Here is a 15,149-nt window from a genome sequence, read left to right as displayed (position 1 = left end):
CAAACACTGCCTCTAAGACCACTGTTCCCCATCCTGGCTTCCCCCAGAACCAGGCAGAGCCACCTCCTGGGTGCTCCTTTCAGCATTTCCCTTAGAGTTTTTCATCTATTTGTCTGCCACTAGCCTCAAAGGCAGACTCTTGTCCTGGTTATGGCTTACTCCCTGGGAATTAGCACAGTGCTTGCTGTGGAACGATGACTTTCTAGATATGTCATAATGAATGAGTGAGGCTCAGAGATTGCAGGACCTTGGGGAATTCAGGCAGAATTTCTCTGCCTCCATTTTCTCCTCCCTATCATGAGTGAATCAACCTCCACTTCGTAGGGCTGTTTGTGAGAATAAAGTAAAATAATGTTTGCAAAGTGTTTGCTGCAAGGCCTGGCACATTTTGCTATTATAATTGGTAGAACTGCTGCTTCACTATTATACTTCCATTGTTAAATATAATAGAGTCCAGTGCAAAGTAAAAGCACAACCAATATTTGTTGAAGGATGAAAATAATGCAGGGAAGGAAGAAAAGAAGGAAGGAAAGAAAAAAGGAAGGAAGAAAAGAAGGGAAAGAGGAAGGAATGAAGGAACAAAGGAGGGAAAAGAGGATGAAAGGGAGGAATATTTATTTAATGGAGGAAGGAATGGTTGATGCCATTAATAGGCATTAATTTGTCCGGGCTGTTTTATTCTTCCCAATTGCCATATAATCTATGCTATTAAGATTGCCAGATTTAGCTAATAAAAATACAGGATGTCAGTTAAATTTGAATTCTGATAAACAATGAATACTTTTAAAATATAAGTATGGCCTATGCAATATTTGGGCCAGATTTACACTCAGAACATATTTATAATTTATCTGAAATATAAATTTAACTGGACATCCATTCTGTATTTTGTCTGGCAACCTTACACGCTTTTCACCCTGAACATATGTTTTTATCAAGCTGCCCACAACAGAAGTGGCAGCTCATTGGACTAGAATACTTTCCTGCCAACGATTTCAAGGCTAGGTGTGCCGTTAAACTTGTACACTATATTACACAGTAATGACTATAATTTCAAGCCTTTATGCATTTCAGACTCATTGATTTGCTCTCAGTTTAATTTCTATTAGTCAAGAGCATGTGGCTTTTAAAGATACATACAGATACCTATTGAAATTGTTCTAGATTACTTATGTCCTAAAATAGAGATGCACACTTAATATTTTCTAATGAATTTTTAATGAAAAGTTACATTTAATATTTGGCAGAGCATTTTGCAGGATTTAAGATATATCTGATAAAGGAAAGAAAATTCAGATCAAAAGTTGTGTGTTTCAGAACACATAGATAGGTTAAAGCTCTCAAATTTTCCATGAAATCTTGATCCTACTTTCTAAAAGATCATGTCATTTTGCACAATTTGTGCTATCATGCATTACAACTAAGATTAGAGTTCCAGACAACAGTGATGTCATTTCATGACCATTTACAAACCTTACATGCATCATTCTAAGCAATGGGCAAGGTATTGCATAAATGTTGTTCTAAAAGAGGACCCCGGGGGTGGAGGCATTTTTTTCTAAGATGACCAGAGCACCAAGAATGGACCTTTGTACAGATGGAGGAAACCTTCAGGCAGATAGGAGTATTATTGGGATGAACACAAACACAGACAGTACCTGCACCAGCTTTTCTGTTTACAAAACATACATACATGCCCATAGCTTTGAGTGAGTCCCAAACACTCAAACCTGTTTTTCTTCAGTCCTCTCAGAACCACAGCCTAATGGTGCTTGTAAGGATGGAGCTTTGGTTTTGTATAATGAAAACACTAATACGGTGCTTTTGAGGTCCAGATTAGATATACTCATCCTGTACAAACGCAGGGAGGTGCCAAAATGGCTATCTTATCTATGTATTTAACAGATTTGTAAGTACCTTTTGTATATGTTTTTCCAAATTATTGGTTTACCTTTGAATCCCTAGAACAGGTATCATACCTTCCAGATTCTGACTGACGATGGATCAAGCTTTTTTTTCCCCTTCCCTCTTCCTATCTACATATCACAGTGTTTTGGCAATTATATTAATTTTCTAAAAAAGATTACAAACCTAACAGGCGGAAAAGTGGTCTTTGTTATAGTACAAATAAATATTACCTGTTTGTCCTCTTCACCATGGTTTCAACCCACCACTATTGGATTGAAATATCTTTCTTCTCCCTAGGTATTCTGTGTATGTGCCACCCCCCCCCCTTTTTTTTCTTTAAAGAACCAGGAAAACATAATGGCAAGTTATATAAGATTTAAAATGTTATACAGCAAATAAATAGGACGCTGTCGAGCCCCAGGCTCAGGTGTGAATTCAATGGATGCATTTTGGCTTTTCTTTCAATTCCGTGAGCTGAACAAATCATGCTTGGAAAGAATGAGAAGAATCTGCCAATAACACATTTAATCATCATGATAAAAACATGCAAACCAAAAAGATAGTCTTCATTTGGGACCAGATAGCAATTAGAGTTATAGGAGGACTCCTCTCCATCAGAAGCATAGATCTCCTCACTCAGGGGAAAGCCCCAGGTCAGATATTTGAACTTTTTATTTCATCTTGGCCATCCTCACACTCAGTAAGCCTCTCTGTCTGATGTGAGGCGAGCCCAAAGCCATGCCATGTAAATACCGCTCTCTACCTGGAACTGTCCTAGTGTCCTACCTTTCTAACTTGTTCTGAAAGTCTTCTATTTATAAACCAATGCTCTGACAACAGGGGGTGGTGAGCGATTATATGTTACTAGTTTTTCATATTTGATTGTGAATTAATTAAGAGCTAATTAGGAGCAAATCTGTAACTTAGCATGACATAAACTGGATTGGTCAGTGCGGAAGGTTTAGTTCAGGTTGGGTTCCCGTCTTGGGGAATGGCCAAAGGTGGAGGAACACGTGAACACATAGGAGGGCTCTTAGTGTGTGGGGGCATCGTGCTGGAAGGGAGAGAAAAAGAAGTACAGAAAACACAAATAGGCAAATGAAAGAGATTTGTTAAGACTCAGCCTTGCTTATACTCAATTTGAAAATGGATGGTGAAACGAATCTGCCAGGGCATTTGACCTTGGTCTCGGCCCTGTTTCCTAAAAATTATACAAATGGTCTGGGCATGGATGACTATATAAGGCATGGAACTTTTATGATACATGATGCAAATTATCTTCAAGCTGTGGGACTCCACGCACACTAAGTGTACAGAAAGCCATTTGTTTCTTTATGTGAAATGAAACCTCAAGGGCACACATTGCCTCTATCTTTGTTAAAGGTGGGCTCTAATATTGGCCTATCCACAAGACAACCAAAAGATGAAAGAAGAAAATAAGCTGCTTCTCTTTTCATCTCAATGTTTCGCGAAGAAGAATATTTTTCTACCAACCTGTTTGGGACACATGCTCATTCACAGGACATGTAATGTAGAAAAGAACCAAAGGGAAGAGGGTGGAAGGTGGCAATGGCTAAAAAGTAAGCTGCAAAAAGCATTGATTACAAGTAACAATCCTAAAGACAACTTCAAGCTATTCATGAGTTGATGAAAGAATCTCTATATAGTAACTACTTCTAGCACTCTCCAATCTTTCTTTCATTGCTCACCTTTTTGTCACCTTATAAGTCACTGGCATTGCTATGGAAAGGTAGAGTGGTGAAATGGAATGGCGACAGAAGTTAGTATCTAATAATTAAAATGAAAGATAGCCTTGGCTGGACACTTGAGCTTGCCTTGGGTAATTCAGGATTATGGATGATGAATTCCTAGAAAAAGCAGTAGTAATCTGTGAACTTTATCTCTCTAAACCCATTTTATTCTAGCTCCCAGCTCTAGACTGGAGAACTTGAGAGAATGATTAGGACTTAGTTTTCATGTTCTGGTCTTTCATAAAAATAAATCCTACTCAAGCAAGCTACTACCCTGCTTGGCATTGGGAGACACTAGCTGCCTCTAAGCAGACCCATCTCCCTGTAAGAAGCTCCTCACCAGGCTAGTCGCAATGCCTCGGAGCAAACTCATACCTGCAGAGCTATTCTTCATCCACGTCTGTTACAAACTGTGAATGGTGTTCGGGTGACTTGCTGTGCGTTTTGCTTAGGTGGAGTTTTACTGCATGTTTGCTCACAAATGTCCGACAGCACAACTTACACTTGAATTTAGAGTCTGTGTCCTCTTCGACAGCTATTGTTTCCGGAGACCTCTGAGCCGACGACACCCGGGAGATCTCTTGCTCCACCTTGCTTTGCTGGTCCACTGACAAGCGAGTCATGTCCTTCATTTGGAAACCCAGGTGAGATTCTAAGTGACTGATGTAGGTAGAAGGGGTTCTGAACTGGGAGGCACAGTCACTGCAATAAAAGATGGGGTGGCCTTTGTCCATGTTTTTTAGAAATTTCGTCCCGCCTGTTTTCCTAAGCTGGTACTTGACGTTGGCCAGCCAGTGACTGATAGTGGTCATTGAGAGTCCCGTAAACTTCGAGATTTGCATACGCTCTTGTGGGCCCAGATCAGACAGCAGGTATTTGCCCTCTGACGTCTGGAAGAGGCTTGAGGCAAACTGGGCTTGTAGAATCAGAAGATGCTGAGGATTCCAGTTGGACTGCCGGCCTTTTCTTTTATGCAAAGTTGAGACTTCACTGGAGACATCCTCAAAGCGTCTGACATCCATTTCCAGCTTCATGGGAGGGATCCTGGAAGAGGAGGCTGGCTTTGGGGTGGTGGCTTTGGGGAGGACTTTGACCATGTCGGCGATGTCAGACAGAGCGTGCTTCTGAGGTGGGGACGTACAGGATTGTGCTTGCGAGGACTCAGCTTTCTTGCTTTTGGACTTGGTCAGGTCGATGGGCTGATCGCTGTTCTCAAACAGGTAGCGCCTGGACACGCTGGCTGGCCTTGTGGAGGTGGGACTCAAGACCGGCTTGTCCATGACACTGAGATTCGACTTGTGGAACATGGAAATTGTGCTTGAACTTGGGCTGGAGCAGGAAGGTGAGCGCAAGGGCTCCGTGGCTTTGCCCAGGTGATTGTTCAGGACGGACTGCAGGGCGCTGAGTGGGTTGATGCATGGCAGGGCCGGGGCGTGGTTGGCGAGGGCGCACCCGTTGCTCAGAGCAGACGTGGGCTCCAGGGGCTGGGGTTTCTCCTTCTCGCTGCCCTCTTTCATCAGCTTGTCCTCCTCCTTCAGGGAACCCAGCTCAGTCTTTTTGGCTTCTGGAGGCGTTTCGCTTTTGCGGAAAGAATCGCCCTCACTGTGGCTGAAAGATGAGGCCTCTTCATGGGGACTTTCTTTCCCACACTCCTTCACGGCTTCATCTTTGTCTTCTGACTCCTTCTTGATTTGAGTGTAAGGGGCCAGGTGTGTAGGTACAGAAACGAGTGGCATCATTTTCCACTTTGGTGCAATGGGCCTCAGCTTGTTGGTGAGATTAGGCCGGATCTGCAGTACCTGGGATCCCATAGGCAGAGGCGGCTTGGCGCCCTCAGACAGCTGGTAGGCTGCGTGGATGCTGGGGTAGGCACTCCAGCTGGGGGCCCCGTTTTGGGCTTTGTTGATGGCTGTGGTGACAGTATTTTCCAAAGATTTCAAAATGTCCCCTCCACCCTTTGAGCCATCTTCCAAGTCCTCCTCCCTTAGGTATTGATATTTGATGGTAGGGTCTAAAGATTTTTGTAGAGGATCTTCATTGTCCTCGCTTTTCACGACTTTCTCATCCCTGCTGGTGTCCTCTGGCCTTTCTTTTTTACTCTCTTTCTTTAGCTCAGTTGTAGAGGCTGCACAATCTGATACTGAGTTACTGGATGGCTTGGGAGCCAGAGAATCACTGTTGGGGGCCTCGGACAACGACTGCATTTTCTCCACTGCTAGTGGGTCTAATACCAGCTGCTTCCCTTTCTTGGAGGCAGAGCTGGTGACCTTGAGAAAGTGACCTGTGACCATCATGTGGGTGGTGAGCTGCTGCAAGGTGTCATGGGAGCTCCCACACTCCATGCACTTTAAGATCTGGGACTTGCAGGCCTCAAACTGCCAGGTGTAGCTGGCTCCATTTTGGTAGCCATAGCGGTTGTTGGAGGACAACTGCAAGTTGGCGTTCTTCTGAGAAAAAGAATCTGCAAAAGATCCTGTGGTTGAATCGGGGGAACACGGCCGATTGACATCAAAAACGCGTTTTTTCGCCGGGGTGACCATTTTCGAGGAAATGGTTGGGACTGGCTCCTTCAAAGGCACTTTTTGGTAATGTTTTGTTTTAATCATGTGGACGCTCAAATCTTGGAGGGAATCGAAGGAGTCGCCACAAAACATACATTTCAGAACCTTTTGAGCATCCTCCTTGTCCATATCCTGGAAAGCCCTTTTCCGGGGCTTTGAATAGCTTGTGGGTCTGAGCTTGTCCTTTTTGCGGTTGTCATCTTGATAGTGGCCCGTTTCATTCATGTGCACAGTCAACTCGACTAGGGTGTCATAGGCTGCGCTGCACTGTCGGCACCGGAATCTGCTGGCCCCTGTGAACACAGTCCCGCACATCTTGCTGCTCTGCCGGTACAACTGCACCGAGCTGAACAGGCTGGGTTTCGAGACGGACCTAGAAGGCAAGTTCTGCTGCAGGCTTTTGGACAGAGCGTCTTGGTGCCAGTCAAAATCACTCTTGTTGCTGCCGTTTCGGGTGTCACAGTTCCGCCTCTCACTACCGGACAGCTTGAAGCCAAGGCCCAGGCCTGACCAGTAGGAATCCGACAGGATGTTGGCGTAGACAGCAGTCATTTTATCCATGCAGTTGTGCGCTTCATTTGGAAGCTTGACGTGAGTGTTTGCTTTCTTGTCCCAGGCATCTCGGCCGCAGACACTCTTGATGTCTGACACCTGATCACTGGCGTCGCTCAGCAGAGACTCATTCTCGGCATCCTGATTGGACAAATGACTTCCCGGAGAGTTCTGGTAACTGAAGCAGCTTTTTTGCTCTGGGCCCGTTTCTAGCTCCTCGTCCGTCCCTGTGTCATTGCCACCCTGCAGCTGAGCTACTGAACCGCTGTCCTCCTCCTCCTCCTCTTCTTTTATTTCCTCCTCTTCTTTCAGCTGTTCCTCCTGGGCGTAGCCTGCAAGAGAAGAAGCAGCGATGAAACGACAGTAACAGGCTCCATATTCCATTCCAATTTCCTCACACAGACTAAGTGCTTCCCATGCCGAACTGAACAGTGACTTGATCTAAACTTTTATGCACTGTGAGCAATGGACGCAGGAAAAGCCAAATGGTGTTTCTCGTGCCATCTACTGTGTGTTTTTTTTTTTTTTTTTAAATTGGCAGGAGTCATAATTCTTTATAAATGCCTAGGGTCCCAAGTTAATAATTTTCAGGTTTGAGGAATATCTTTCTAATATTCCTGTAGTGGGATAGTTGCTAAATTCATGTGTATGACTTTTAGGAAATCTGGATTGAAATTCATATCCCATTAAAGTCATACCTCTACAGGAAGAACGTTGGCGCATAAGGAGATTAAGACTTGACTCTTGGCATCTAGATGGTAAAGTTTACCAAGGCACTTGTATATATTGGCGTATAACCCCATAAATAAATCATTTTCGAGTGCTCCGAAGTAATTTGGATGCACAGCCATTATATTTTTTGATAGCCACTGTCTTTTTGCTATAACATTTTTATTTGTAGAGAATCACACAGCAGGAAGAGAGATTATGGGGTATGCAAATAAAATCTATTGATCGTTGAAAAATTATATAAGCTCAGCAAATATAATGACTTTAAAATAATCGCAAATGGTGCTAAAATGGGAGATTTGGCGACTATCTTATTATTCTAAAACAGGTTTATGAAGACCTTTCCCGACAAGGTTGAAAATGCCCTCTCGATCTTGTGCCTGTAATTTCAAATGCACTGTGATTTGTGGGTACCCGTCATGAGATGCCAATTATATATTTGATTTGTAGATGCAAAATGCTATTGGGGATGCATGCTTTCCCTTCTCTGAAAGGATTTAGGACCAGTAATTGCATAGGGAAAATGAAGACATGAGCGAGCCAGTGCAAAGGGAATTAATGGGCAAATATCCATCAATGGAGATGGGGAATGTGACATTATGCCTATGGGCTCATTTTCTTCACCTGGCCTTTTCAGAACCATGCAGATAAAATGCAACCAAAGAAGTCCCAAAGAAAAGGAGATCCAGTTTTAGGTTTGCAAGAACTGCACAATCTTAATGCAATTTTTTTTTTTTTTTTTTTTTTTTTAATGAACTTCTATCTCCTCTCTCTGTAGCAGGTAGTGACTTGGGGAAAACCTTAGAGCAGGCTCTGTTATTTCCACTCACTAAGGACAAAGCTTGGAAAAGGAGTGGCCATGCACTGGAGGGCCGTCCAGTGAGGCAGGCACAGAGAATTAGAAGAGAAGGGGGCTTGCTAGGATAAAGCAGCAACTCCAAAGGCTGCCACTGCTGCTGAAGATAAAGAATATTTATTGAGCAATTACTGTCTCCTAGGAAGTAAACTAAACACTGCAAATGCATTCTTTCATTTTGTCTAATATCTGCATGAAGTAGCCACTATTATTTTCATTTCACAGAGGGGGAAACTGAGGCTTTAAGGTAAGGAAATTCACCCCAGGCCACACAGCTAGCATTGCAGAGTGAGGACATAACACCCAGGTCTGCCTGACGGGAGAATGCCTCAACACAGGCGATGTCACTGTCTTTGGATTGCCAACCTAATGAAGAAGAACCCTTTGAGGAGACCCAAAGGCTAAAGGTTAAGCAGTGGAATTTCATTGAAATGTCACTAAATAGATAACCACATCAGAGGGGAAAACTGTGGGAAAACTGGAGACAAGAGCCCATGATTTTAGGGACAGAATACCATAAAACAAGATGAAATATATAAATTCAGTCTAGCCATGAATTTTATGGTTGTGTTAGTTATTTTCCTGCTATTGGTGTGGTGTGTTTTACCTTCCTAGCAAATTGACAGGTGGATTTTTTATTAAATTGGCATTATTGGTCTCTAGTCTCAAAAATGGGTTTGAAAAAACAACAACTACTCAATCTAGTCCAAAACCCATTAATAAGCGGTCACAACTTGCAAGAAAACTGTAGTTTAAAATGACCGTAGGGCCGAATTAGATTATTCCTGTTGGTATCATACCATTTTCTTTTTCCTGGATTAACTTGTGTGTTTGCAAAAAATAGGTATACCATTCAAGGAGAAAGTCTCTGTTATAAAATTAATACACTAAATAACAACTGATAAAATAAGTTGTTACTGAGCCAAGTAAAATACATCAGGGAATCAGACAAATTTCACCAATCAAATAGGGTCACTTTGAGAATGAAGGGAATGCTATTAATCCGGAACATATGCTGGGTCAATAGGTATTCAGCAGGATGGTCCAGGCTAAGACACGTGGTGACCACACCTATGGCTCACGTAATCACAGCAACCAAGAAGCAAGTAAAGAAATTTGGGGGTTTGGTGGCAGTGAGGACTTTCTGTCATCACAATTGGCTAAGGGAGTTTCCGGGTTTCATTCATCTCAGTATTTTCAGTGCCTAGCACTGTGCCTGACATTTAGCAAGAAGTTGGGAAGTAATTCATGTTGTGTGTACATTGATGAAATATACATACATGCACTCTAATGCTTGCGCCCATGCGTACACACACACACACACACTCTGCCCATCCAATACAGTCATTTTCAAACTAGGAGAAAAGAAGTGTTCTTTTTTTTTTCACTGATATTTGGAAGCAGAGCTTTCCGGACCAGCTCAACCTCACAATCTACTTTGTCCTTCTAAATGGATTCCGCAGAAGAAAAGTCAGAGACAGCAAACGCCTCCCCCACAATACAGATAAAATTTTCCGCTTAATTAGGCATTGACATGTTTACTATAACCTTTACAGAAGAGTAACTCGTGCCGAGAGACCCTTTTTGTCTGTTTTCCTCTGCAGAGCAGACTAAATCTCATGCACTGGATAAGGTAAGGCATTGAAAAGCCTCATACAAAAAGTGCCAAACATCTGTCAAAGTGAGTGTATTTTAACAATGGCTGAGGGTTCCAAGGAGTTTTTTTTTTTAAAACACATTTCAATATTATACATCTAAAACTGTTCATTTGACTTAAGTGATTTTGTTTGCCACCAGCAGTTGGGGCAAGGGAGGAAAAGCAGCCAGAAGAGGGGTGATCTGGATGAATAATGAATATCAGTCTCTCTCTCTCTATTGATGACTTGTTTAATAAGATTGCATCATGTGTAAGTCTTAGTAGAAGTGGATGAGTGGCAAGTGTATTCTTACGAATACTTATTTAATGAAAGAAAACTATCACAGTTATGCCAAAGCACAGGACGAAAGAACTGTTCTCTACAGAACTTCCTTGTTGATTGGGGGTCGAAGATCAAACTTCATAGTGGCAAAAATTTCCCTTTCCAACGTAAATTTCCAGTTTCATCCATTTCCCCAGCTTGACTCCGGCCACATGAGATGTCCCCATTCCTGGAACAACTGATTCAAGAGCAAATCTGGTGCATTCTTTGACTGAACTACTGACTCAAGAGAACATTTTTCTCCCACTCCATGACCACTGCCCTAGCCTGGGCCACCATATTGTCCCCTACGTTGGACAGTGAGCTTCCTGCTTCTACTTCCCAGAGTCTGCTCTTCAGTGAACTGCTAGAAGATTCTTCGTAAAAGGGATTAGGTCATGACGTCCCTCTGTTTTAACTCCTGCAGTGTCTTCCTGTTGCGCTTACTGTAAAATCTCAACCCTTAGCATGGTCTACAAGAGCCTGCAGGATGTGTCCTTGGCCAACCTCCCTGCTCCTCTCTCAGCACCCATGGCCTGCTCTTCTTGCCTAGGAAACAATAGCCTACTTGCTCTTCCTTGAGCCCACCGATCCTTCTCCGGACTGAGGCTTTCTGCCTTTGTAGATTTTTCTGACCAAAAAGTTCTTCTTCTGCACCATCACATAGCGGGCTCCATCAAGTCTCAGCTCTGATGGGCTCTTCTCAGTGAGGCCTTTCCTGATGTCTCCCCTGCTCTGTGTAACTATCCATCACATCACCCTACTGCCTGAAATCCCTGGAGCACTTACCAGACTCTGAAATGAGCCCATTTGTTTATTGATTGATGTCTTCTTATACTGTATGTAAGGTTAGAATATCTATCCCCATGCAGTCAGAATGCTCCTCCCCAGTGCTCAGTTCACATCCTGGCACAGAGTGATGTCGACAAACTATTTGAATGAATGAATAGATTATACAGTAAAAAGGTTTATTCCAGCTGCAAACTCTGGCTCCGTTCCTCAGCAGTGCAATTGGTACTTCTGGTGGGTAAAGAGCTCCCCACCCCCAGCCCATGTAGATCGATGTGAAATACAATCATAATAATCAACTTCACTCAATAATAAAACCAGAGCTGTGTGCCGAGGCTCACACTTGTAATCCCAGCATTTTGGGAGGCTGAGGCGGGCGGATCATCCGAGGTCAGGAGTTTGAGACCAGCCTGGCCAACATGGTGAAACCTAGTTTCTACTAAAAAAAAAAAAAAAAGAAAATTGGCCAGGTGTGGTTGCGCATGCTTTTAACCCCAGCTACTCGGGAAACTGAGGCAGGAGAATCATATGAAGTGGGAGATGGAGGTTGTAAGGAGCTGAGATTGTGACACTGCACTCCAGCCTGGGCAACAGAGTGAGACTGTGTCTGAAATGAAATGAAATGAAATGAAATAAAATAAAACCAGAGCATCACCACAAATCATCTTTTCAGAACAACCCAGCTACCAACTTCCTTGCTGTCCAACTTCTTTGAGCTGTGGATTTATACTCCTAAGTATAAAGGCTGCGAATAAGCAACAAGACCACAAAAGCATCAGAATCTATGCTCTTAATGTGAACAGACTTTGATTCAACAAAGATTCACACATGGGAACTTTGAAAGTATGGACTAATTTTATCATGGATAAAGTCCGTTAGCTGGTCTACTATAAACAACATTACACATGTGTTAGCAGACATACATATTACAGTAGCCTTCCCCTGAATTCTTCATTTAAAAAAGAAGAAATATTATTGGAGAAGAATATTTTATATGCTGCATTTGTTTTACCCTAATAGTATGTGGGTAAAAATTACAAATAAACCCTTACATTTTATTTTCTTCCTACAGAAATTTTCTTTCATATGAAAGGTTAATGGCTGGGCATGGTGGCTCACACCTGTAATCTCAGTACTTGTGGGAAACTGAGGCATGAGGATTACATGAGCCCAGGAGTTGGAGACCAGCCTGTGCAAAATAGCAAGACCATTTCTACAAAAAAAATTAAAAAAAATAGCCAGGCATAATGGTGCATGTCTATGGTCCCAGCTACTTGGGTGGCTGAGGTGGGAGGATCACTTGAGCCCAGAAGGTTGAGGTTGCAGTGAGCTGTGATCACGCCACTGCACTGCAGTCTGGGTGACAGAGCAAGATCCTGTCCCTAAAAACAACAACAAAAAGAGGAAAACAATTATTTTTAAAAATTTACTACCTCAATTGTTTCCAAACCTCTAGTCAGAATGATTTAAATGAAATTCTGCAAAATAATTCATGGGTGGTATGGTGTTAGATACCAGACTTTTGCTGGGCATACATTTCTGTAGTCACCTTGTGAGTCCACAGTAGTGTTTACAGTAAAAACACTGACAGTTTTAGAAATGGCTGTAGAAGTAGAACCGTTATAACATAAGAACAATTAAAAACTCAAGAAGGTTGATTTTGAAAAACTAAACCAGAATTCAACCAAGACCTCATTTAAAAACATATCCGATGGTGACAGGATCATTTTCGCCGATCTACCGCACTAAATGACTGTTTAAAGTCACAAGAAGATGCCACAGGGTTCAAGGCAGATGTCAATGAGGAGATCGTGAGAATTTCTCAGCGTGTACCCAGTAGCTACAAAAAATGATGACTCGGAATAAGAGCTCCCTGTCATGTGTCTCTAGTGTTTTGGTGACTGTGGTCTAAAAGTCTGTTAATATGTATATTATTATTGGCACTAATTGGCATGCATGTTGGCAGGCTGAGTAAAGAGATACCGGATTCAATGTTCAAGGAAGCTGAGCTATTCTCAAGGGTAGCTAGGCCTGGAGTGAGGGCCTCTTGGAGGGCCATGTGGAGGGATCCCTCTGCTTTTTGTTTCAGGAGAGAGGAAGTCTAGAGAGCTGTGGGATCCTGGCACCATTCCTGAGCACAGATTTCATTTACAGAGAATCCAGGTACCACAGGCCAGGGCCCAGGGTGTTTGCTGGCTGGAGAAGTTATCTATGTTCATGCACATTTTTAAACAGAAAAATGTTCAAAAAGCAACATAAAATTTGTGGTGTGTGGATTTTTATCCCTGGCATGCCACATATAACATAAGTGTTACTGATATATACGGATCGAGAGAGAAGAGTTTACTCCCTCCTCTGTCTGAATGTCAGAACCAAACAAACAGAATTCTTTGTTTAAAGGACTGCTGGAGATGGCGTGGGTACAGTGATAGGGGGCCATCCTGAGCCCATCAGTACTCTGCGAAGGTAAATAGGGACGTTTCTGGTGGTCATCAAAACAACAATATCTCTTTTTTTTCAATTTCCTGAAGATGGTTCGGTTAATTGGAATGTTTTACATGTACCACGCATGCATCCCAGGTGGGGTCTGTCTGAACACTTAACATATGCTTGTTGCTTCTTTCTTGGGCCATCGTTACAGCTCTTTGGACTGTAAAACGTTTTCTAATCACATTTTGTGAGTTTCTCCACATCTCGGTCATCAGCAAAAAAACGGCTAAGCTACTTGAAGTCAGGGGAAGTGGATACTCTGTCATCCCTTTGTGGTTCATCTGCTTATTCATTCAATCAAGAAATATTTATTCTGCAGTTACCACATGCAAGACACTTTAGTGGAGTTTCACTGGGACTTTCGTCACAGTGGGTCTTCCGAGGCCAAGGCAAGTAGAGAGGTGAGTTATGGAGAGAAGCTGGATGCTGAGGTTATGGAGAGAGAGGTCATGAAAAGGTCACACATTACTGAAGGAAGGCAGGTAATGAAAATGGGCAAAGCAGGCCAGGTGGAGGAAAATACGTTCTCAGTTGTGAAGGTAAGTAATCATGGATACTCAGCTAGACTGGACACTTGGCTGGAGGATACTGAGGGCTGTAACACGAAAGTTTATGGCACATCAAAAGCACAGTGGACCAGGTGCAGTGGCTCATGCCTGTAATCCCAGTACTTTGGGAGGCAGAAGTGGGCGGATCACATGAGGTCAGGAGTTTGAGACAAGCCTGGCCAATGTGGTGAAACCCCATCTCTATTAAAAATACAAAAAATTAGCCGGGTGTGGTAGTGCATGCCTGTAATCTCAGCTACTTGGGAGGCTGAGTGGCAGGAGAATCTCTTGAACACGGGAGGCGGAGGTTGCAGAGAGCCGAGATCATGCCACTGCATTCCAGCCGGTCCAAGAGAGCAAGACTGTGTTAAAAAAAAAAAAAAAAAAAAAAAGGCACAGCTGCTACTGAAGGACTTTCATGGAGTCTAGGAATGCCAGGTATTTCATTTGGGACAAACTATGTGGACAAAACTAAATACATCTGAGAGCCAACCATTTGCAACCTCTGAACCACAGGAACCAGGGGTTAGAGAATCTGGTGTGCTTTTCTGGTTCTCTCTCCTATCACCTATTTCTTCATCTGTCAACGTCAGATAGGAGTGACCATCCCAAGCCTGACTGACTGAAAGGGTCCTATCAGACAAAAGAGGAAGTATATTGTAAACCCACACTATTCACGTAGGGTTGACAAATGGTGTTAGCATCACCTGGGAGCTTGTTAGAAATGCAGGCTCTCAGCCCCACCCCAAGTCTGCAGAATAGAAATCATTTAACAAGGTCCCTAGAGGATTCCTATGCTCCAGAAAGTTTAAGAAGTCTGGATGTAAATTGCAAAACTGTTAATTAGTAGAGAGATATTTAGCAATCTACTTCTCTATGCCTATGTTCACCAGTGTACGTGGGAACCAGCTTTGTGAAAAGATAATACAACTTTGAGTACTTTCAGCCCCTGTCCCCTCCAGATACCAAAAGACTAAATGCCTATGGCTTAGATGGTTGCTCCCAGT

General features: G+C 42.9%; 1 protein-coding gene across 3 annotated transcripts in view; it reads right to left on the bottom strand.

Annotated features, from left to right (window-relative positions):
• Positions 1-15,149, bottom strand: part of TSHZ2 (teashirt zinc finger homeobox 2) — a 505,591-nt gene that overhangs the window by 218,889 nt on the left and 271,553 nt on the right. For 2 of the 3 annotated variants that reach the window (XM_015148775.3, XM_077951998.1), the window contains exon 2: positions 4,035-7,104. In XM_015148775.3, the coding sequence (XP_015004261.3) occupies positions 4,043-7,104 (3,062 nt within the window). In that variant the 3' untranslated portion in view covers positions 4,035-4,042. The remainder of the gene's footprint in view (positions 1-4,034; positions 7,105-15,149) is intronic. The other variant, XM_015148776.3, reaches the window with a different exon arrangement.

The sequence above is a fragment of the Macaca mulatta genome, chromosome 10 (genome assembly GCF_049350105.2).
Source record: "Macaca mulatta isolate MMU2019108-1 chromosome 10, T2T-MMU8v2.0, whole genome shotgun sequence".
Lineage (NCBI taxonomy): Eukaryota > Metazoa > Chordata > Mammalia > Primates > Cercopithecidae > Macaca > Macaca mulatta.
The sequence above is the reverse complement of the archived record's forward strand: the minus strand, read 5'-3'. Positions and strand labels throughout refer to the sequence as shown.